Source organism: Amia ocellicauda, chromosome 17 (assembly GCF_036373705.1).
Source record: "Amia ocellicauda isolate fAmiCal2 chromosome 17, fAmiCal2.hap1, whole genome shotgun sequence".
NCBI classification, from domain to species: Eukaryota; Metazoa; Chordata; class Actinopteri; order Amiiformes; family Amiidae; genus Amia; species Amia ocellicauda.
The window spans coordinates 29314615-29339358 of NC_089866.1; the positions used below are offsets into that span (position 1 = coordinate 29314615).

The 24744-nt window shown below is 42.4% G+C and overlaps 2 protein-coding genes across 3 annotated transcripts in view; one reads left to right on the forward strand and one right to left on the reverse strand.

The window, feature by feature from the left end:
* Positions 1–13: 13 nt before the first annotated feature.
* On the forward strand, positions 14–18087 carry slc8b1 (solute carrier family 8 member B1). Its single transcript, XM_066689450.1, has 15 exons — positions 14–908; positions 5795–5947; positions 6251–6303; positions 7971–8028; positions 8738–8843; positions 10417–10584; positions 11212–11325; positions 13347–13409; positions 14142–14272; positions 15366–15507; positions 15695–15816; positions 16133–16286; positions 16559–16639; positions 16759–16823; positions 17234–18087. The coding sequence occupies exons 1-15, from the start codon at positions 702–704 to the stop codon at positions 17429–17431; spliced, it is 1815 nt and encodes a 604-aa protein (XP_066545547.1). The 5' UTR covers positions 14–701; the 3' UTR covers positions 17432–18087.
* A 1254-nt stretch (positions 18088–19341) lies between these two features.
* The window catches only part of tpcn1 (two pore segment channel 1), a 39644-nt gene continuing 34241 nt past the window's right edge, over positions 19342–24744 (reverse strand). For both annotated transcript variants that reach the window (XM_066689060.1, XM_066689061.1), the window contains exons 24-27: positions 24516–24612; positions 24038–24177; positions 23524–23604; positions 19342–23198 (exon numbers count right to left, since the gene is read on the reverse strand). In XM_066689060.1, coding sequence (XP_066545157.1) covers positions 23079–23198; positions 23524–23604; positions 24038–24177; positions 24516–24612 — 438 coding nt within the window. In that variant the 3' untranslated portion in view covers positions 19342–23078. The remainder of the gene's footprint in view (positions 23199–23523; positions 23605–24037; positions 24178–24515; positions 24613–24744) is intronic.

Consider the following 24744-nt stretch of genomic DNA (forward strand, 5'->3'; position numbering starts at 1 on the left):
GCAGTCAGTCAGGCAGGCAGGCAGGCAGGCAGGCAGGCCGGCCAGCAAGCAGCAGGCGGGCAGTCGAGGCTAGTATAGGAGATACATAAGCGGTAACTGTTTACGAAAGAAAATGGGGTTGCGAGACGTTGTTCTGTGTATCTAACCAGGATCACGACAATATCCACCGCAGTCATCGCAGCTCCGAGCGGGGGAACGGTGTCTGAGCCCGAGTTGGACTAGTCAAGTTCTGCCAAAACCAGCGGAGCACTATGTTCAACATATAATTACAACTGGCTTGTTCAGATTGTTGTGCATTTATTGGGATTGGGAATATTCAAAAACATTTTAAGCATGTGACTATATACATATGTTTTTAATCATATTATCATATATGTTATGGTACGTTATGCAAGTGGATCCTAAAACCAAAGAGAAATAAATGTGGCGTGCAGTGATACCTAATGCATCACCTGATTTATATTATTAGTTGACAGTGATTCAGGAAAAGCCACATTGTTCTTGTTATTAGTCATATTAATATTGGTTGAAACGCTTCCTCTTTTCGTGGGTTGTATTTATAGGTAGGGCAATGCTGGTTAGCGAGCAAGGATTTGGTTTTCTGCGACGGAGTTCTTCATTGGGGGCCAGACGTTGAGCAGGATGGGCAACTTTAGAGACAATTGCAATTATTTACAAAGGAGGGACAATACGAACAAATAATGCCAGCGAAATCTTGTTTTTTATTTGTATCTTTGGCGTTTATGGACACGCTCTCCAACGTCCACTGCCTGTCTGCGGAATCTGCTGCTGCTCCCGGGAGCCTGGCGCGCACAACTGCGCCGTTTACAGAAGACCCCAGGCTGCGCAGTGACCTGCCATTGCAAGTGGACCGTTTTGGAGTGATGTTGAATGGCACCTCCGATGAAGTAAGTGCATGGTTTGATCTTTTAACTCCACAGTAATGATCTGTTTAAACTTTCTTACTCACTGAGTGTAGAGCAAATGCTCCTACCAGCTCCCTACTAAGGTAGCGCAGATTCCCTCAGTTTTGCACAGATGTGCAGAATCCTTATGATCCCATTGGTGGAGCCGCGCAGACCCGCGCAAAACTGCGGACATCTGCGCTACACGAACGCGACCTAGTACTGCACCTTTGCAAAGGTTACGCATACTTGGGGCAAAGCTACATTTTCAAAGCATACAAAGCATTATTTTTCTTTGTGTTGTGAGTGTAGTGTTGTTTACTTTATACATTGAAATTTAGTACACATTAATCTGAAACTGTGTTTAGAAATGTGTAATGGGATATGGAGAAAAACAGTGTACAGATATGGCAAACCATGTCAAGCCGTGCGACAGAAAAGTAAATATGTTATGTTATTTAACTGGAAGACCACATATTTGCAGTGCAACTGCACCGTGGCACACTTTCACAAGACAAATAAAAGAAATGTAGGTACTTGAGCACAGTAATCTACATCTGGAAACGGATCTGTATTAAGTGTAGAAATAGGCTCTCAGCACTTCAGCCAACATTTTTTAAGTGTATCCTAATTTAGCACAGTAAATTCTGGCCAAACCAATCTGGGGAGGAAATTAATGGAGACATGCAAGAATCTATGAACAGTAGCCTTCTTGACCTCCGTCCTAAATAGGTCATGTATTATATCTGTGCTTTCCAAATGTGTATTTTTTATTCTGGCTGCATATTCCAGATTATCTTGTGATCTGTGGCGCTCTCTCCCTTAATTCTAAACCATTTGTCTGGAAGTGAGAAAGGGAAGCCAGATTGTGTCATAGAGCTAAAAAAAACATTTGGTGAGAAAGAGAAAAGGAATCTTCCGCAGGTGTAACTGTAATATTTCCCAACTTCACTTCCTCATTCAGATTCAAGGGTCTTTTTTTCAGCTTTGTGTGGTGCAAAATGACTGCCCTTCCCCCTCTACCTTGCAAACCACTCCACCTCTTGACAAAATAGTTGTAAGCATAGCAGTAGAGCAGTGATTCCCAACCTGGCCGTAGAGGCACTGCAGGTGGGCCACAAACATTTTTAAATGCATTTAAAATAGGAATACATTTTTTGTAAAAAAATAAAATAAATAATAATAATAGTTAGGCCTGTCTTGGAAGGTTCGAAGGTTCGTTCGGTCTCCAGAGCTTCAGAGGTTTTTAAGGTTTGTCACGTGACAATCACATTTTTTTTTTTTTCTCTTGTTGATAGAAATTGGCTGTATTCAAAACCGCATACTACCCATACTACACGTACTACATACCAACATTTCAACATTACTGAAATGCTGGTATGTAGTACGTATAGTATGCGGTTTCAAATACAGCCATTGACTTCAGATGTCACTCGTAGTCTATCTACATTAAAACATTTGATTTGTATAATGCCCATTACTTAAATAAAAATTGTGGAATATAACAAAGTTAAAAACCGTTGTGTCAGCAGGTATTGGACCAGATTAAATTTAAACAATGTATTTTGAAAATGTACGATTACACTGATAATTTAACTATTTTTTTCTTCTGAAAGAGTACTATCCCCCCATCTACCAGCATGCATGTGGACCACTCTGTGTTATTCTGCATTTAAGTGTTGTGCAATATAATGCAAACAAAAAAAAACTAAACAAATGTCTCGAAAAACATCTGCTGTTCGGGATTTTTTGCTAAATGCACAGAAGACACCCAAAAAGTTGAATGTAAGCTGTACAACTGAAAAGTGGTATATCACGGAGGAACTACCAATCTCCGGGATCATTTAATCAGTGTAAATTTAAATTAGTAACATAATTTATTAGGATTAATGGGTCAGTTGCAACGAACTAGCGCACTAACAGCGCACTAAGTGGAGATGATCCTGTGGTTAGTAAGCAGCTCCGTTATAAGTTCATTGCAATTTACCCATTATTATTATTATTATTATTATTATTATTATTATTATTATATACTGAAAAAATATATAATGTTGACACAAACTGTAGAAGGGAGTCTTTTTCTTTAGTTAACCCAACTATTAAGGTTACTGTGTTCCAGTGTCTTTCGTATTTACTACTTTCAGTATAGTTGTCTTTTTAATGTTACTGAACACAGGGATTTATTCATCAAGTGTTTTACACCGTTTTAATACCGATTCGTTTTTTCCGACACTATTTTCTCCATTGAATAAAATACAAATTAAAGATAACATGCATACGTCACCACACATACAGTTTATTAAGAGTAAAGTGCTTTTACTGGAAGGTTAACATGTTTCATGCAAGTTAAATCAAAAGACTACCTATATATAAACCGTGTGATTGTAAAAATAAATTAAAACACGATTACTGTTCGACATAACACATTTTAAACTAGAAGGGGATGTTTTATTTTGTTTATATGGATTAATTGTAAAAACGAATGTGACGTCATTGACAAATTATGCAAATATATGTATTTAAATTTATTTAAAATTGAGTTTTTGAATGGATTTTGTGGGTAGTGGGTCTCAAAGATTTATGATGTTGATCAAGTGGGCCTTGGAATGGAAAAGGTTGGGAAGCCCTGCAGTAGAGGATTACGCAGAACACAAAGGATTAGATTTGCACTCAAATTCAAATTCAAAGTCAAATTGGGTGAAAGAGCCACAATGTCAATGTGAAACAAAGGTTTCACTTGTGGATGCTTGGAATTGGCAGAAAGTAAATGGAGGCTGTAACACAGTTACAAAACCCACTCCTCCTAAAGTGCCCAAAGTGATCTACTGCCTTTGTGATCTCTATTGCTGATTATTATTATTATTATTATTATTATTATTATTATTATTATTATTACCCAATTTCTTAGCAGACACCCTTATCCAGGGTGACTTACAATTGTTAAAGCATACCACGTTATTAGTACATGTGTACCCATTTAAAGAGCTAGGCATTTACTGGAGTAATCTAGGTAAAGTACCTTGCTCAAGGGTACAACAGCAGTGACCCCCACAACCCTGTACTCCAGAGTTCAGAGCCCTAACCCTTACTTCACACTTCCACCCCTGATGGAGCATCCCCCCCTTTAGAAAAATATACATTATTATTGAAGTTAAAAGAAATTTTAAAGCTATTCTATTCTAATTACTATTGTTGCTGCTGTGGTAGAGGTCGCTATCTGGACTGTAGGCCTACATCTTGCTCTTCAAGTGTCAACTTTTACTGGTTCATCCACTCTGAAGTCCTGTCAAGCTTCTCTCAACTTAGAGCACCTTTGAATAAAATGGAGTTCTGCGAGTAATTGAGCTGGGAGGCTCTTTGCTGCCCTACCCCTGCCTGGAGGCTCTGTTTGGAGCTGTCATTTCTTTGCGCTGTCAGCTACACAGCAATGCTTAAAGGTGAAATGCCTGCATAATTACACATCTGTGCCAGTATATCAAGGCACAAACTGCAGTTGTTGTTTTTAACTTATGCCCTACTTGCTTCCTGAAGGGGCTGCTGTGTTCTCTGGCTGTCATTCTACACCAAGTGTCCAATTATTGCTCAACGTACCACTTGTTCCAGGTCTCCAGCTGTTTTTCAAGACCTGTACTTGCAGTGTACCTAGATCTGTTTTGTGTCGTCACCTGTAAGTGGCCAATGAAGAAGATAAATGTCCACTTGACTTAGTGAGTTAAGATGGATAAAGATTAGAAGATGACTCGGAGCCCATGGTTTGACATAAAGGATGGGGCAGGTGATAATTTTACCTTATGTCATTGTGGATAATTTGTTTACTTCGGAAACAAGGTATTCATTTCCGATGACTATATTTGGCACTCGGCATTCCTCAGGAAGTAAAAAAAATATATATTAAAAAAAACAACTATATTTTGGGTATTACAGATATAGATTATATAGCATGCAATTTTCACTGTGATCGTGGTACATTTTATTCTGGAACATACTATTGCAGTTAGGGAGGCAAAGGTCAGCAGGAACTGAATATTGGTATTTTTCAGCACTTGCTATGCAATGCTATTTTCTTGAATGTGTACTGTACTTTTTTAATGTAGTGTATACACACCATTTTAAGTTTCTTGTCACATAGTTTAAATATTTGAGTGAATGCATGGAGAAAACATTGTGAAATGCCATTCATTGTAGAGTGTAGTAAAGCTCAGTAAAGCCACTGCCGAGCTTGAACTGAGGAATTGAGAAAGTAAGTAATTTAACTTTATTGTAAACTCACAGTATATTTTCTCAACATTGAGAGCGATAAATAAGGAGTAACACTGACATCAACCCTAACATGTTTTATGATGCCTTCTACTTCATGAAAACCTTTGGTATTGAAAATGTAGGCATCTAAGTGCATTTCACTTTTTTTGGCCCAATGTAGACAAGCAATTTTCTTCATCAATGTGTTTACATGACTAAAAAGAACTTGAATTGTCCTGTCAAGTACAGACAAGAAAGCATCCTCTTTAGAAATCCACAGGTATTTCTAATTGTGTCCACCTTTCCAGAGACGCAATCTCATGCAAATTTATGGAAACATTTGGGAACATTGTGAACATGTAGAACAGTAGGGAGGGCTTATAAAATGTATCCTTACCTCTTCCTCCTGTGTCCTAAGAGACATTCCTCTCGCTGGCACTCCCACTAACCCTGAAGTCTGCGGTTCAAAAGCACTCCGCATTCCCTGTCACATGACACACTGCCTGCTACAGTGGTGGAACAGGAGGAAGTTGTAAACCAGGCATTTTCACAGTGACCTAGTGACCAAAGAGTTAATTCCCTGCTATGACTGTGCAGCAGTTGGTGTAACAGTGAGAGGTGGTACAGCCCTTGCTCTGTGTTTCCCACAGTGCCGTGCGGTGATGAACGTCTCAGTGGAGAAACGCTGCGCGTTCATCCAGAGTACCCCAGACTGCGAACAGGATGACGGCTTCATCCACTACCTGCGGGCTGCATTCTGCCAGTTCTCCCCCCGGCTGTTTGCTTTCGCCATGTTCCTCTATGTGAGTCCCATTAAAAAAGCACTTCATCAAATAAAACTCATTCTGTTTTGTGTTCAATAAATGTATTTTTTGAGCATATTAGTTGGTGTGCAAGTCATTTCCCTTTTTCAGTTTGGCACCTTGCAAAGGATTCTGGAGTTCGTACGCTATCCATCTGTATTGTATTGTAATTGCATGTTCCATTGTTGGTTCCTGCCGTAGGTAAAGCTTGCCGCGATATTGAGTTGCCGTAGGTATTTTTAGCTCATGTATTTTCCCCCATTTGGTAGCACTTGTCTTGATCATGTTTCTCCTTTTCTTCAGGTTTTGTGGCTGCTGTACTTGTTCATGGTCCTGGGAGTCACAGCATCTAAATTGTAAGTCTTCTGCAGCTGGGGAAGAGGCACACTGAAACACTTTCACCTGTATGAGTCTTCTGTTCATTTCCCTCAAAACAGAAGGTCAGCTTCTGTACTAGATCCCATAACCAATATACATTAGTCAAAGATATTGAAAAGGAAGTATCATATTGGTTCTTGTCGACTGTAAATATATTCACATCTGCGTTATCAGGGTGCAACAGGCAATGTCAAGTGTAATATTATTATTATTATTATTATTATTATTATTATTATTATTTATTATTATTATTATTTTTATTTCTTGGCAGACGCCCTTATCCAGGGTGACTTACAATATAAATGCAATACAAAGTGCAAGAATACAGTTAAGTACAAGGCATCAAACATTACAAATTCAATTTTACATTATACAAAGCAATTCAAAGTATAATACATTTTACTTCTAATTTACACGGGTAAGTACAATAAGTGAGGTCATACTTCCTGGAAAGTAAAAGCTAAGTGCTGTAAAGATGTAGGGTCACAATCAAGGGCTAGTGGAAAGGGAGCAAGTGGGAAATCCATCAATAATACAAGTATTAGTAATGCAAAAGGACTAATATTACAAGTACTGTCTGAAAAGATTTGTCTTGAGTAAGCGCCGGAAGGAGGTCAAGGACTCTGCTGTTTTGACTTCGGTGGGAAGGTCGATCCACCATTTGGGGGCCAGGGATGAGAAGGAGCGGCTCTGGAGGAAGGGGAGTGGAGAGGAGGTAGAGTTAGTCTTCTGGCATCGGAAGACCACAGTGGTCTGGAGACGAGGGACTGAAGGTAGCTTGGTGCAGTGTGGTTGAGACAGCGGTAGGTGAGGGTCAATGTCTTGAACTGAATGCGTGCTGGTATCAGGAGCCAGTGGAGTAGCGTGTGCAGAGTTCTGGATGAGCTGGAGCGAGCGCAGGATCGAGGGTGACTCCTAGATTTTTAGCGGAAGAAGAAGAAGGAGAGAGGGTGGTGGATTCCAAGGGGATTGAGATGCGGAGATCAGCAGAAAACAGATCTGATTTGGAGAGGTTGAGCTTGAGGTGATGTGAGTGCATCCAGGCAGAGATAACAGACAATATTAGCAGAACAGATTAATGCTGAGGTTAACATTTGATTCTGGCCCCAAAGACTTCCACAAACCCCAAGCCGAGGTTTTGACCTTCTGACTTTCCAATCGGCCTTTATTCAGTTTTCTGACAGTGGAATCTCACACAGACTTTCTTGTTAACGCTGAAACGTGTGCACTTCCAGTTCCCTGGTTTATCGACCTTGGCAAAGTGAATGGGTCATGTGCTGTCATGTGACTGCTTTGAGATTAGCTTGCAGAATTGTTTTACACAACAAGACTAACCCCCCCTTTCCACCCTTAATTGTTTTTGGTGAAAAAAATAAATAGCTGAAGGGTTTCCTAGCGTTCTGCAGAGTTGTTCATATGCTAGTAGGCAGGGGTCGGTATCTGTCAGCATTAGTGATTTTTAAAGCAGAAGCTGGAATTTCCTTTCTGAGCTTCTGCATTCAGTTCTGGGGTGAAAAGAAAGTAATTTCACATTCATATTTCAGCTGCCTGTTATATTCTCAAACTGTCTGGTGTCCCAATCATTTACTTTGGAAAAAGCCAAAATCTAATGCCTCGCCTCGGCTCTCTTTGCTTCCTTCCACAGCTTCTGCCCAAACCTGTCCGCAATCTCCACCAGCCTGCGACTGACTCACAATGTGGCGGTATCCTTCCCTGGGCTAACTGGAATCCACAGTGCACTGATCTGGTTCACTACACTGACTCACTTCACTTTGTTCGAGTCCCCAGTACAGACTGTAGAAGACTGTAGTTTTACATGATGTTTGAGGAGCTGCATTCATGTATGGCGGAGGTTCCCAGCCCTGGTGCAAGAGAGCCCCAATCTAGTGGGTTTTATTGGTCATCCCCATAAAGCAGCAGTTTACCACGACTTGGAAACTCTGCATTGTGATCGATTAAGCAGGTGCTTCTGTGAATTCCTGAATATAGAGGTTATACCCAAACCATCCTTCAGCCCTCATGGAACAGAAATCTCATTGAACAAGTGGCTTGCTTAATTGATCACAGACATGTACTTCCAGTCTTTAGAAATTGGTGATGTAGGATGATCTATAAAACTGGACTGGGGGCTCCTGGGGCCAGGGAGACATTAGACAATAGGAAAGAGACAGAAGCTGGTCAATCGCACATTGACTTTGTGATGACTTTTGACACTTTTCTTACTACTTCCTGTGTCACAGTTACTGTTTCTTGTTGGTCTCAAAATGCATTGCCACCTTTTTTGCTGCCTCCCAGACAGCGAGGGGGACCTGCAGTTTAGCCTGCAGCCTTGACAGTGACTCGGACTCCTTGTGTGTTTGACAAAGTGGTTGTGCGTCCAGCTCAGGGTTTCCTTGACACATGGCTGTGCAGGGTGTGACGTTCTTGGCGTTTGGGAACGGGGCCCCGGACGTGTTCAGCGCTGTGGCGGCTTTTGCCCATCCGCGCACTGCAGGCCTGGCCATCGGGGCTCTGTTCGGTAAGAGACGTGATGGGGGTGGTGCCACGTTTTAACCTCTTTCTCTTTTGTATTTGTCTAATTCGCTATAACGCTATTACCCCTAATGCAGGGACCCAGGACGGGTGGACTTCAGTCAGCCAGGGATTCCTCAGCTTGTCTCTCAACAGCGCCCCCCAGTGAGCTCTGTAGTCTTATCAGTGAGAGCTTCAGTCTCGCAAACTCTAGCTTTGCTTTGTGAAATTTGGACTCACAGTGGGGAAAATAATGCAGATGGCTTGATGGAACTTTGCTGCTTGCACCCCTCCTAAACGAAGCACAGGAATTGGTGGTTCCACAATGACCAGGTATAAAATGACAAATAGAGATGCCTGTATTTAGGATTAATTGAAAACTTGAGATCTTCCAAGCAGACCAGCGGGAATGTTGGGGAGTTCAGTGTTCTTCCCCCCCCTTTAAATTTTTTGTTGGACACAGTGAAAGGGGCCAGTAACAAAGAGGATATGAAACAAAATAAATGGGACATTACAAGAAAAGTCACTTTGCATCAACTACCCCTTTCTCAAATATACTGTTGCGTTGCTTAAAGAGGAACTCTACTTAGAATGGAGCAAAATTAGAAATGGGTAAAAAAAGTTTTGAAGGCTAGAACAGCGTTAATTAATGATCCTAAATGTAAAGTTGGCTTAGGTAATATAACCTGTCTCTTGTAGATATTATTCACCTAACAAGTAACATACCAGAAGCAAACCGAAGAGACTTTACATTGATTTATATATCAGACAGTTTTCAGATTTTTGGTGAAATTTTGACATTTAGGCAATCCCATGGGCCATTTTTGAGATAAGCACAGATGTGATTACAAAAATGATGGGGTGGGGGCATCTTGTGGACAAGCCAAATATATGTGAATGAGAGAGAGAACAAAGATGGACAAAAGAATAGATCAAGGAAGAGCAAGAAGACTACAGAGAAGATGAAATCAGAAGCTTTGCTGGTGCGGCCTGGAAAAGACATGCTGTATATTGAGAAAAGTGGAAGTGTTTTGTAAGTCGCCCTGGATAAGGCCTGGATAATGCACTGTTGCCATCAATGGTGCATTTGTATTATGTATGACTAAACTGTAAAGGGATATACGCTTTTTAAATGATGCCTTAACACATGCTACAGTAAATGTCACACAGATCTCAGTTCATTTACTTCAGATCTTGTGTTGGCAATAGTATGCTCTTTTTCCTCTCCATCTCATGCACCATGAGTCCATGTGTTTCTTGTGTTTCTTGTCTTTCCACCTTTGTCTCTCTCACGCTCATCTCTGCGCTCTGCCAGACAGTTTGTTAGCTCCACATCACCTGATTGTTATTTTAATGCAAAACCATTATTAATGAAGCCATGATTTATCATCAGACCCCCTCGATTTCACTAAACAAAAGAGACATGAATGAACAGTGCTGATTATGCTATTAAGGGCGGGCAGGCAGGGATGGTAGAAATGGACCTCGTCTGCAGACAACAGTATTCATACAGATTTCTTCTCCACCTTCCTCTCTTTGGAACTCCAGTATTAAGTGATTTGTGTCTTGCTCTCCCCCAGGTGCTGGGATCTTCGTGACCACGGTGGTAGCAGGCAGCATTGCTCTGGTAAAGCCTTTCACTGTGGCCTCGCGCCCCTTCCTTCGTGACATCATCTTTTACATGGCCGCTGTTTTCTGGACCTTCGTTATTTTCTTCAAGGGCAGTGTGAGTCTGCCTGAGGCCCTGGGTGAGCCCCTATCCTCCTCCCTCTTCTCTCTCCCCCCTGAGAGACGCATACATGATAGGGGCTAGCCCTCCCCGGTACCAGGGTCTGGGGCAGAAGACAAACTCACACACACACATACACACACATGCACCACTGTGGCTTACAGTCATGACTCATTAGAAAATCCCTTGCCAGATTTGGAAAACCATGGCCTTTATCTGCATTCATTATTTCAAGTTGATTGCTCTTATCCCATAACATGAAAAAGTGGTCTTCTCGGTAAACACACTGCATTCTGGGAAATGTGGGAGGTTGTATTTTGTTTGGATGAATGTGTTATGAGACCACTTTCACAGAAACATACTGCCCTGTCCACAAGGTGTCTTTAATATTTTCTGATTGTTGTAGAGTAACATTGTCAGCTCACTGCATAGGTCCATCTCTGAAACTTCAATGAGTGCAAATCTCTTTGTTTGCATGTAAATACACAGGAAGTCTCTAAAATGTAGTTCTATACCCAATGTTTTGACAACATCCCCTGGAGTCTACATCATATTGTTGTGTGTTCACCCGATTGCGGTGTTGCAACAACGATGTTTGCTCAGCCAGGTCATACCCTTAACCTGCTGGATTGTGTTGCTGTTTCAGGGTACCTGGGGCTATACGCGGTGTACGTACTCACAGTCATCATCAGCGCGTTCATATACAACCGGCAGAAACAGCGAATTAACGGGCCACTTCTGAATGGCTCCCCAGGGCCAGGTAAGAATGATGCATCTCCTTATAGGGCCCCCTGCAGACTGATTAACATATTACATACCTTTGCTTATTTTTCAGGGTCCTAAAATAGCACTTTTTCAAATGTATTTTTTTAGATTAGAATATCTTTGTTCAAATATCCTTAAACGTCAATAATAATAATTTTATAACAATAATAATAATTCACACAATAAGTCCTAATAAGAAAAATAAGTATATTTTGTTGCTGTATTGTTAGAATATGGACATCTGGGGCTGGAGGTCACAAGCTCATGCATGTTCTAGGATGGTTTCAGTCCTTTCAGGAAAATTTGGGGATCCTTACATGTGGATTAAGATATCTCATGTTATAATATCGGAATCCTACGGTGGCCCTGATGTCCAAAACACAATTGCAAAAAGAAAAACACCAAAACAAAAAGCAGAACACAATTGAAAAACGCAAATGCAAAAAGAGAAACGCAAAAACAATTTTTTTTTTTTTGTTTGTTTCTTCATCCGCCAGCCGCATTTTTTCGAAGCCCACCGCTGTTATGGGCAAGCTACATGCCCACACAGGACTGAAGCAATGCCATTGGTCAGCGTCTCTGTTCTCTGCTCTGTGCAAGAGAAACGCTCGATTTCAAGTATAAGTGTGGATGCAGGTTATATTACAAAGGTTAGAAAGTTATGTTATCCTACTTTAAGTGTTTCTTAAAGCAATTGCCATGCACATGGTGTGTTGGCGAGTTAACAGAAACAACTAAACACATATGTTAACACAGAAATAAGAGGACTGATTTCACATTAATGAAGAACATCATGCTTTTAGTAGCTGAACACTAAAACCTTACAGTTCACACAATACTGTCTGTGTGTATGTGGGTCTCTGTGTGTGTGCGTGTACATTTAATACATATGAGGACAGTGTTCACTGTAAACACTACAGGGAACACAGACAGAATTGGTGCAATTAATGTGAGTTAAAGCTCTCTGTTTACACAGTGTTTATTTCTGATATTAAAAGTGATTTGGTCCCAGAGCTGGTATTTTTGCATTCCATATTAACAAATATAGGTCTTGCGAGATATGAAATTAGCCTACAGGACCTAAATTTGTCACTATACAGTGCACCTCCACTTCTAATTATACTTCCCTGTGAAGAGTTTACAGTCAATAGTAATTAGTTGTATTTTGTGTTTTTAATAAATGAAGCGAGAGTGACATTCATAATAATCGCAATTCCAGGAGCAGTCTGATTTCTGGGTCTGCACAATAGGAGAGTGAGCACAGAGCACAGAGCAGAGAACAGTGAACAGAGACACTGACCAATGGCAGCGCTTCAGTCCTGTGTGGGCGTGTAGCTTGCCCATAACAGCGGTTTGGGATGTAGAGGCGGGACACGTTTTCTATTGGTTGGACTCTAGATAACACAATTGCGTAATAAAAAAATAAAAAAAGGTTTTTCTGTTTCTCGTTTTGTTTTTGCATTTGTGTTCTGCTTTTTGTTTTTGTGCTTTTCTTTTTGCATTTGTCTTTTTTTTGTAATTGCGTTCTGTTTTTTGTTTTTGTGGTTTTCTTTTTGCAATTCTGTTTTGCACTTCAGGGCCACTGTAGAATCCTTTAAGATACGGAGTGAGACAAAAGGATATGCTTTTGGTATCGGGAAGTTTTGAGTTTCAGCCAATGGCTGTGAGCCCCGCGGTGTTCTCAGTGAGAGCTGCATTAGTCCTCCCTATGTCGCTGTGACTGGCTGTTTGCGCGGTGGACTCGTGTGTGAAAATAAGTGGATGGCTAATTTACCCATTGCCAGTTCCAAATTAGGAGGGCCTAGAAAAAGGGAATTTCACACTGGAATAAGCACTACAATTGAAGCCAAGAAGAATGGAATGGAACTTTTCTCGATTTTTCATTTGACATTTCTGCGTCGTTACCATGGCTGTTATAATGAAGTCTCTGGAAAGCCCCCGAAGATCCTCATGGTGACAGCAGCCACGCACCTGGGCCGTTGTGTGCTGAGCATTTAAGCCTGTCTCTCTTTGCAGGGTTGGTGTTGGATTCAGAGGATGACGACCCTGGCTTTGCTGATAAGAACATCCAGGACTATGGTAGGAGCTCACTCTGCCCTGACAGAGCCTGTAACCTGTGCATGTTCTGCCATTATTGACCGGTTAGGAGATTCCAGCGGCTGGCACACCATTGGCCAAATGCTTGCTGAGGGTCTGATGAATCCATAGCTCTCTACAATTTGCCAATGGCAGGTTTCAGAGAACATGTTTGTAGTAATCATACCTCCCAGGCTAGCAGTCTGGAGATGATGAATGGCTATAGGTTATTCCAGGTTGGTGGGTTCCCTTTAAAATGTATTGCAATAGTAATTTCCTATTTGTCACCCCAATTTGGAAATAAAAAAATGACCAAGTCCGATCTAAGTGCTTCTTCAAATGCACGCTGTCAAAACAGTCTGCTAGTTTTCACACACTACATGGCCCACAACGCCCACAACCAAGCTATAACACTGACTGGAGGAACTGATGTGGCTGGAACTGCAAATAACAGAACCTGCGGGCGCTTGAGAGACCACAGGGAGTTAGTTGGGTTCACTGAGCCATGCAGTCCCTTGTGACACTTGGCCAAATGTGTGCCGCCCCCTGGGAGCTGCCAGCTACAGTTGGCGTTGGCATAGCTGGGCCTGGAGGCAAGCGGAATTCAGGCTAAAGGACGCATTTCAGGCAGATGTTCCTGCATACGCCACTTGGAAGTGCCACCGTTCACCTGTGAAGGTAGCATGAGCCGTGTTGTGATTTGGTGTGTATGGCAGTTGTCCTTCATTGTTTCAGAGAGCGAGTACCGGCCCCTGCTACCCTACACCGAGTCCACGAGCAGCATCTTCCTCTCCTCCCTCAACCCTGTGGACAACAGGAAGTGGAGGAGGAAGAGCTGGTACTGGAGGGTAGTGAAGGTGTTCAAGGTAGGCCCCACCTTCACAGAAAAAACAGACAAGAAAGATGGTCAACTTGTTGGGTTAACGCTTGCATCTTGGCTCACATGGGGTATCATCCCAGGAAAACAGAGTATTTTAAAAGTATAATTTCTGCTAAAATACTATTGGGAAATACTGTACTCCAAAACACAGTGGCTGATGTAGTAATATTTAATGTTTTTGTTGAACCCAAATAGTAGCAAATGCTTTTTTGGTTGAACTATATGACTAGTTGTTTACTTGGGTGGGAAATAAGCAGTTTGTGATGGTTCCAGTCTCACTAAAGAGACACCCGTTCAACAGTAATATTGCATGATAAACCTAATGAATACGTTTTATATGGCCGGCCACTGCTGCTGGGAATGATTCCCGAGTTGGGGAGGGCTGTGGTTTTGAGACAATGTTAGAGGAAACTACATTCAGGAAGGATGGAAGAATTGGCACGTCTTTCTCCTGTTGTTTAATTCCTTTTATTTTGAACTTGCTGTCATGCACAGAACTTACTTACTTAACGTACTTAATTACTCATCAGTACTTACACACACACACCTTGTCCTTCAGCAGGGGCTTGTGTGGGTTTCATACCGCAGATCGGAAATACTGTTTATGTTGTCTGAATTCTGCATGTTTGATATTGGTCTCTGTTAATTATGACTGATATACCCCTTACTTGCCAACTTGGCTGACAGTTTTTCTTAAGTCACAAGGAATCAGGAATAAATTAGTAATATTCAGCACATAAAGTAAACGCAAATATATTAGAGAAACATAACTGCTTAACTGCCACTGCTTTAGAGAACATTACATTTTGTCATTAGTGATGAATATTAATAATATTGTCTACAGATCTATGCCATATGCCATCCTAAAATATTGTGAGGGGCCACTTCAGTAACTGTGATTGTTGACAGGGTCCCCCCCCATATCCATAAGCATTTGACACAATATATTTCTGTTTTTCCCTTTGTCATTAGAGCCTTGGTAGGGAACTTGCTTGAACACAAATCAAAATAATACCTCTATATCCCAGCTGTAAGGGTTGTGTGTAACCTGGGCTGCATTTCCCTCTTCCCCCCACTAGGTGCCACTAGAGGTGCTGCTGCTGCTCACCGTGCCAGTGGTGGACCCCGACAGAGAGGACCGCAACTGGAAGCGACCTTTGAACTGCCTGCACCTCGTCACGGGGCCGCTGGTCTGCACACTCACCCTGCAGTCTGGGAGATGTTAGTGCAGCTTTCTCCTACACGTCCTCCTGCTATAAAGTTCAATAATAATGAACACCTGCATTCACCTGCAAGATATTTGCGTGTTTCATTGTAACGTCCTTGGGTCTCGGCCAACGGTGACTTTAGAAGAAACTTTACAGAATGACAAAAGCCCGCCGTGAAAGAGCTTTGCGTGTCGTTACAGATGGGCTGTACGCCATCCAGGGGGAGTTCCCTGTGTGGGTGCTGGTCCTCCTCATCAGCCTCTTCATCTCCACCATTGTCTTCTACACCACCAGCAACCAGCAGCCGCCCAGATTCCACTTTGTAAGTAGTTCTGAGAGGTTGTGCACAAGATCTGACTCTTTAAAAGGGTCCCAGTGTTTTTATTATTATTATTATTATTATTATTATTATTATTATGAACAATAATAATAATAATATTATTAACTTGAAGAAGTACATTTATTTTCATACTAACCTAGGTGCCCAATACAATCAACAGAAGCATATAAAAAGTGTTTTAAAAAAAAGTCTGGAAAATACTGTTTTATTAGGTAGAGTATTTTACATTTCAATAATAAAAACAATCAAAACAAAAAAGTCTGGAAAGGCGGTGCATGTCTAATTGTTGTTCCTTCAGCTCTTCTCCCTGCTGGGGTTCCTGGTCAGTGCCATGTGGATCAACACCGCGGCCACTGAGGTGGTCAGCCTGCTGCGCACACTGGGCGTCGTCTTCAACCTGAGCAACACCGTGCTGGGCCTCACCCTCCTGGCTTGGGGCAACAGCATTGGCGGTATCTACTCTATCACCCTTATTGACTCTGCAAAGGAGCACACCGGGCCAGGCTATAGCACAAGAGCAGTTATTACAGTTGAGAGATGGAATAGAAGTGTCTTGGCAACAGCAATAGTGCATTGTGGGATTGTCTGCAACCAGGCGCTGTTTCCATCTTGGGGCGGGAGAGGGAAATGGGTTGAAGGTGCCAGATTTTTCAGAGGAGGAAGAAAGGGCGGGGGTGGTTGGGTGCAGGGCAGTGTCGTAATGGTGTGCCTTCCTGTTCCACAGATTGCTTCTCTGACATCACCATCGCGCGCCAGGGGTATCCGCGCATGGCCATCTCCGCCTGCTTCGGTGGAATCATCTTCAGTATCCTTTCCAGGGCAGGGCCACTGTCTGCCCAGGACCCCCAGGCTTGAGGAGCCTCTGGGCCAGGTGTATTTTCACTCTGCTGTGCTAGGCAAGCTTCCTTAATGCGCTGCTCTCAGATATGCTGTTCGGGGTGGGCTTGGGCTGTCTGTTCCAGATGTTCAACAACCAGCACGTGGTCAAGGTAGGGCCGCGACCCTGCTCTGGAAATGGCAAGAATTCACAACCACTTAAAAACACTAAACACACGCAAATGGGCAGAAAGGGAAACAAAAAGATAAATTCTCATTGATAATTTTAATTCTCACTTCAACAACCTCATAGCATCACCCTCTCAAAACCAGCTTTCTGCTAGTAATAAAACAATAAACCTTGCAACAAAATGCCAAGCCCAAAGGGAGCAGGCTCAATTACATCCTTATCTGGAGAGGCTTGTACATAAGTAAAGGTGTTGAAATGACAGTTGGGTAACACATCGCAGGTCAACTGACCCTGTTGTTTTTGGGATGGTGGATTGAACCTGGGTGTCTGTAAAGCTCTCTCTGTGAAGCCAACCGAGCCACACTGACACCTGCCCTTGTGTTTGCTTGGCAGCTGGAGCCCGAGGGGCTGCTGGAGTGGGTGCTGGCAGGGGCTCTGGGCCTCAGCCTGGTGCTTTCCTTCATCCTGGTCCCCGTGCAGTGCTTTAATCTGGGCCGTGCATACGGGGCCTTACTACTCCTGTTCTATGTCACCTTCCTGCTGGTGGCTCTCCTCACTGAATTCAAGACCATCCACCTGTGGGGACCCTGACTGCCCGTCCACTCTCTCTCCCTCCTAGAATGAGGGACACTGATTTGTATCTAACTTCCCTTCTCTTGGACAGACTCTGGACATTCTGAAGGATTCCTTCTCCTATCTTTTTCTTTATGTTTTTATACAGAACTGCTGTGGCCTCGGGGGGGAACAACACTTTTCCTGCTTTGTCTTTATTATCCACAGAATCAGTGTGTCTTTTTATTTTTTAAGCTGAGGAACATTGAAACAATGACACAGGATTCTTTTTAGCACCCAAATATAAAAATATATATTTTTAAATGGACAGTTTATTTAAGTTAGTTCTTCTGCATTATGGGGTAGTTTATTTTTATTTTTATAAATACACTACAGTCACTCAGACTTTCTGTAATGAAAAATATTTGTGCATTAGATTAGGATTACATCCAAACAACATCAGGACCCTCCGAAAACCAAGAGCAGAGTGACACCTACTGGTGACTGAGGTAACCTTTGTGGTTTTCTCTTCAAATAGCCTACAACTTTACTGCATTCTCTTTTGTTGATTTTTAAGTCTTGAAATTGATGGGGTTTTTTTTATCTGTAATATGTGACATGTCATTTCTGAAGGCAGAAGAAAGCTGGCTTAAGTTCTTTTAATGAATAAAATGTATTCAAGGTTATAAACTCCATTAAGACTCCTAGTTCTGAATTACTGTGCATTTGCCAGAGATACCTAAGAATGTCATGCTTCTTACATGTATTAGAGGCTCCTTTCAATTATCATCTGATCTAGACCATGAATAAACAGGTGATTTGACTTACCTTATCAAATAAATGAATTCAGTTAAGAAATTATGACCTGAGGTGGAATGAAATCCAGAAAGTCCTTCAGCCCCAAAGGACTGGAATTACTCCTGATGTAGCAGATCCCAGAAGGCACCTGTACTGTATCAGTGCATAGGTAGTATATGTATACTTGTAAACACCACAGCATGGCGGCAGATGCAGTTTGGGGTGAATAGTCAATTTGATGCCTCCCTGGCCATGGTACATAATGGGAGATATACAAGGAGGGGAAAAGCTCATGAAAGCCCCGTGTGGGAAGTACACGCCTGGCGGGGATACGGACCTGCCGACTAAAATGATCACTCTTCTGTTCTCTCATTGCACTGTACCCAAAGGGAACTGACCTGGCTCTACGTTCCAGAGTTCACAAGCTTTTGGATGTTGCTTTCGTGGTGACAGAAGACAGCCCACAGTGAAAGCTACGCACTTTTACAGCACAGGCCTGCAATAGCTCAGCCCAGCTCAGATAATTCCCTGATGACACAAGTGAGCTGATCACAGGAACTGAATTTTGTGTTGGTCTTGAGGCCTGCAGGCTGGCAGGGCACGTCTGTGCCTCCTTGGGCTGGAGCTTTGCAAAGCCCAATTTCAGCTAAACCTCTCCTGCCAATAAGATGGTAAGACATTCTGATCTCTTGCCTGGAACGGTACATTGGATACCATGCTGTACTCAATGAAAGGGCTATGCTCTTTTAAAAATAATAATAAGGCCAAAAGCCTCAAAACAGGTTTTGTGAAAACGTCAGCTGTAATATGATTTGAGTTGGAAAAAGAAAGAAAAAAAAAAAGTTCACGAGTAATATGTTGGAAAAGGTTTCTTTTTAAATCAGAGTTTTTAGTCTGAATTACTTAGCTCTTGTATGGATGTGATCTGAAACATTTTCCTAGTACCCAAAATGGAAAATTAACCTTACTTCTACAACAATTACTGCATAGGAGTGTTTTGACTTAAGGTTCAGTCTCTTTAGAAAACTGAGGACCTGGAGTCATGGCGTTTGCATGCCCCTGCTCAGAGATGACTCACATTGTGGGCATTTTGGGAGTAGTTTGCATCTTAATCTTTATATTTACAAAAGGAGGCTGTAATGGTGACAACAGAGTATATAGGGCATTTATTTAAATAGACAAAATCAGTCAGAGTAGTAGTAGTTACAAAAACCTCAAACAAAACCAGTTTCTATCCACTGGGGTTGTATATTTGATCCTTCTATAACAATACCACATTTAAATTCATCATGCCACAATGACATACCACATTATCCTGCCGGGGCTGCTTTCTCTGGGCAATCTAACCAGTCTTGAATGTACCAAGAGCATCTACTGTCAGGTCCTGCCATTTGCAGACAAACATGCCCAAAAGCATGTATTGATTGCAGTGCAGTGGGAAGGTGTAAATGATGTTATTCAAGATTAAGATGTTAGTCTTTCAGTTAATGGCAAATTTAAGATCCCTGTGAGCCCTGTGGCCTTGCACGGTAATAAGAAGCACACAGTGTTGGCAGTAAATTCCCAAGAGGGAGGTCTTCGAGCCAAGTTCATTAATACATAAACAAAATCATAATTGGACAAAAAAAAAAAACACTATTTGCAGCAAGTAATTTTAGCATCACCAGGAATGGAAAACGCTTATTATATAATAAACATTACATGTGCAGTTATACTGGGCCTCTGCTTATCAAGCAGAGGCCTTGGTCGATCAAGGAGCTGCTCAACTCCCTGCTCACTTGGGTCTGGAGAAAATGAAAATGCCACAACTGATATTAAAATGTATTCCTTATATTTAATACACCGATACATTATACACTTACAGAAGAACAAGTTACAAAAGTAAAATGATAATTTCTCTGTCTTTAAAACATGAGTGCCCTATCTTCTCTTACCTAGGATAAATGCTATCTGAATACTATCAGGAAAGTCCACCAAAAAAATACGGATTCTTAGTGTGGTCCGAAATGCCAACATGAAGAATGGTCTCATTGTCAGTGCTTTATTTAATGCAGGGGTCATACAGAAGAAGGTATTAATACCACGTTCAAGTATCAGTTCACACAAGGCAAGGCCAGGCATACGGCTGTCTTCACGTTTAATTCCTCCAGACAGCAGGGGAGCATACATCTCTGCTCCTGGAAGCTGTGAATAACTTTGTAACAGCCCACCCTGTTCTCCATCTCATTTGAACAGTTTGTTACAGACTAAACAGACAGTTTATAGCCCTGAAAGGCAGTCAAAATAAAAACACATCTATAAAAACCTGATTAGATGAATTGGGTTTTGACGCTGGAGGTTCCTGAAGCCCTCTTGCCTGCAGACATGATTCCAGAGTTCTTGGAACGCACTTTTCACAGCGTGGTCTTCACTGGAAGCTGTAAACATCACTTTCAGAAACTAACGTTGTGACACGAGTGAGACCCCATCCATAATTTTAAAAGAAAAAAAAACCCTTAAAACTCTTACAAGCGGTTCAGTAAATCTTGTTAATGACTCCAAAATACTGCATAGAACTTCAGTAAAGTGACCCCCGGTAAACTGTATTTGTCCTATACTAAATAGAATGAGAATTACTAACCTATATATATATATATATATATATATATATACACATATACACACTCACCTAAAGGATTATTAGGAACACCTGTTCAATTTCTCATTAATGCAATTATCTAACCAACCAATCACATGGCAGTTGCTTCAATGCATTTAGGGGTGTGGTCCTGGTCAAGACAATCTCCTGAACTCCAAACTGAATGTCTGAATGGGAAAGAAAGGTGATTTAAGCAATTTTGAGCGTGGCATGGTTGTTGGTGCCAGACGGGCCGGTCTGAGTATTTCACAATCTGCTCAGTTACTGGGATTTTCACGCACAACCATTTCTAGGGTTTACAAAGAATGGTGTGAAAAGGGAAAAACATCCAGTATGCGGCAGTCCTGTGGGGGCGAAAATGCCTTGTTGATGCTAGAGGTCAGAGGAGAATGGGCCGACTGATTCAAGCTGATAGAAGAGCAACTTTGACTGAAATAACCACTCGTTACAACCGAGGTATGCAGCAAAGCATTTGTGAAGCCACAACACGTACAACCTTGAGGCAGATGGGCTACAACAGCAGAAGACCCCACCGGGTACCACTCATCTCCACTACAAATAGGAAAAAGAGGCTACAATTTGCACAAGCTCACCAAAATTGGACAGTTGAAGACTGGAAAAATGTTGCCTGGTCTGATGAGTCTCGATTTCTGTCATTCAGACATTCAGATGGTAGAGTCAGAATTTGGCGTAAACAGAATGAGAACATGGATCCATCATGCCTTGTTACCACTGTGCAGGCTGGTGGTGGTGGTGTAATGGTGTGGGGGATGTTTTCTTGGCACACTTTAGGCCCCTTAGTGCCAACTGGGCATCGTTTAAATGCCACGGCCTACCTGAGCATTGTTTCTGACCATGTCCATCCCTTTATGACCACCATGTATCCATCCTCTGATGGCTACTTCCAGGAGGATAATGCACCATGTCACAAAGGTCGAATCATTTCAAATTGGTTTCTTGAACATGACAATGAGTTCACTGTACTAAACTGGCCCCCACAGTCACCAGATCTCAACCCAACAGAGCATCTTTGGGATGTGGTGGAACGGGAGCTTCGTGCCCTGGATGTGCATCCCACAAATCTCCATCAACTGCAAGATGCTATCCTATCAATATGGGCCAACATTTCTAAAGAATGCTTTCAGCCCCTTGTTGAATCAATGCCATGTAGAATTAAGGCAGTTCTGAAGGCGAAAGTGTGTCAAACACAGTATTAGTATGGTGTTCCTAATAATCGTTTAGGTGAGTGTATATAAGTGTTTCGTACAGTATTTTAAATAGGAGATCTGTCCGTCATTCACTCACGAAAGCCCCCTTTTCCAAATTGTCCACTTCATCCACTGGAATTTGACTAGGTTGCTTTCATTATGCAGCTATTACAGAGGAGCCACGCTGATATCAGCCTTTCAGATTCAAATGCAACTAAAAAGCACGTCTCCCTGGATTTTCAGATGGAGAATTGTTTTGCAGCTTTGAATCTGTGACACCGTCTCCAGCAATCATGGCTAGGCTGCCATTTTGCAGTTCAGACACCAAAAGTTTTTTTTTTTTTTAAAGCAGAATCTCTGCTCTAGTGCAAACGCTTGATTTGTCTTGAAGCATCTCCTGATACGTGTATTTTATTAGTTTAGTTCAAAAGCCCTAGTGCTAGAGGAACATCATAGTTTTGGGTTTTCTTCCCGGCTCATAACTCCAGTTATTTCAGTGAGTTTTGGAGGACCTACTGAAACACAATACAACCCATTTTGTTGAAGCCATTTAAATAATAATCAAATAAAAAAAGTACTTTGTGGAGTGTCTTCATATCAAGAGATCACTGTATTCTGGTCCACTGGGAAATGTAGGAAACACAGATGATTAAACCTGATTATACCAGACCGGTTACCGGTTACAGGACTCCCTCAATAGCAATGCTGAACAAGTGGAAAGATAACTACTATTAATGTGCTTATTCAAAGAAAGGGAATTATGCCTTTCTTCTTTCCCCAGGTTCAGCATTTCTGCTCTGTGTTTCCACCGTTTGTTGCAATTAGAGTGGTTATTTACAGCCACCTCCGGCTTTTGGGAAAACGCTCTCTGAGAACAGATCAGTTGAACATTTTCCTCAGTTTGATTAACACGAGTCCTTGCATTTAGAATCATAGTTCAATTAAAACCCAACTAGTTCCTCTCCCTGGCCCCACAGTGTACACATCCTGAGGCCTGTTGAAGGTATGTGATGTGTGCCAGCGAAGGCGGGGCTGAGGGGTCCTAGTTGATGCTGTGGGCACGCTGGCGGAGGTCCTGGACAGAGGGCCGGATACTGGGCGGTGGCAGGGTGTCCAGTGGTGTGTGGACCTGACTCTCCCTGGAGAACTCCTCGTACCACTCCTGAAACAAGACGGGCTCGATCAATCGTACAGACAGCAGAAACCACCAGGAGAGCTGTCCAGCCATCTCTCGGAATCAACTCTGTCAGATGTGTCGATACAGATGATATAGATCTTTCACGATTACTCGACTTAGCTCAAAATCTTGAAAACGGACAGAATGGCTTGGAGATAAAAAGGAATAATTGTTTTGAGTAGGTATAACTGATCAGATACTTAATGTCTAGGAAAGGCAGTTGAGTAGAGTCACGAGACCCCTCTTCCTGGACTGGTGGCTACATTCTCCCTGACCCTAGTAGCTCTGCTAACGAGCTCATTATACTCACCTGCATCTCCTCCTCGTACATCCTCATGCTCAGATCACTCTTGGTGCGGGACCGCCGGCCCCGGAACACCACAGACGAGAGCTGCAGGAGAGGGAGAGGAGTAAGGTGAGGCTGAGAGGGCCTGGGAATCTCACTGCCTCTGCATGGCAGCAATGCATTTATTTGGTTGCGTTTGAAGCAGGGCAGGGTCCCCACTCCAGCCCTGTGGCCCTCTCAGCCCTGCAAAGACATCCGAAAAAGATCTCTGCACAGACGGGCATACTGTGTTGAGGCCTTCAGTAAAATGAGGAAATATACCACTGATAAATAAATCCAACAATATTGATTAAATTGCTGTTCAAGAGCTACGTCACATGACCCACATTATTGACCAATCAGAATGGTTAAACACAACGATTCAATGTCACTGTGTGAACTACAAGTATGAGTGTGTGTAGCCTGTGCCTTCATCCTGTGTGAGCCCCCTGCGCAGTGCACAGTGAACAGGCCTTGAGACTTATGATCTGGCTCTCACCCCACTGCGCTCCATGCTCAGCTGCACCCCCTGCAGGGAGGAGAGGCTGGTGGTCCCAGGGCAGCTCTGCTTGTACAGCTCCAGTGTGGCCACCACCTCCGCCCTCATCACCTCGACCTCGAACACAATGCCATTCTCATCTGCAGAGAGACGGCAGCACAATCAGTCACTGCAGACATACAGCTGCAACAGAGCAGGGCATTTCAGAGGCAGTTGAACCACAGAGCAGAGACACAGGCAGACCAAATGTATATATAAAAAAAAAAAAAAACAGTAAATGCATTACAGAACTAAAGTGACATTACAGCATGTATGTGGACAGATGTCTTTATTAAGAGTTAAAGCCTGTTAAGGATAAGGAATATTGTGTGAGCTTCTCAGTGGGAAGGGAAAGTGTGTGTAAAAAAATATACTGTAGTTGCCCAGCAACTCACAGTTGGATAGTACGGAGTTGCCTAGCAGCATAATACACACTCACCTTCAGGGTCGCCCACAGGTTCACGGTTCTTGCGGCTGTAGTTCATCCTGAAGACGAAGGCATCCAGGATGAAGGCCACGATGATGGTCATCACCACCTGGGTCAGAGAGAAGCAGGGATGTCACGCACATAGCCGAGTGCACTCTAAATAGCCTTACATGCTTGCACTTCTGCAATTTTATTTTTAAAGGGCTGGTTTGGATGTGTAGAACCACAAAAGTAAATGAGA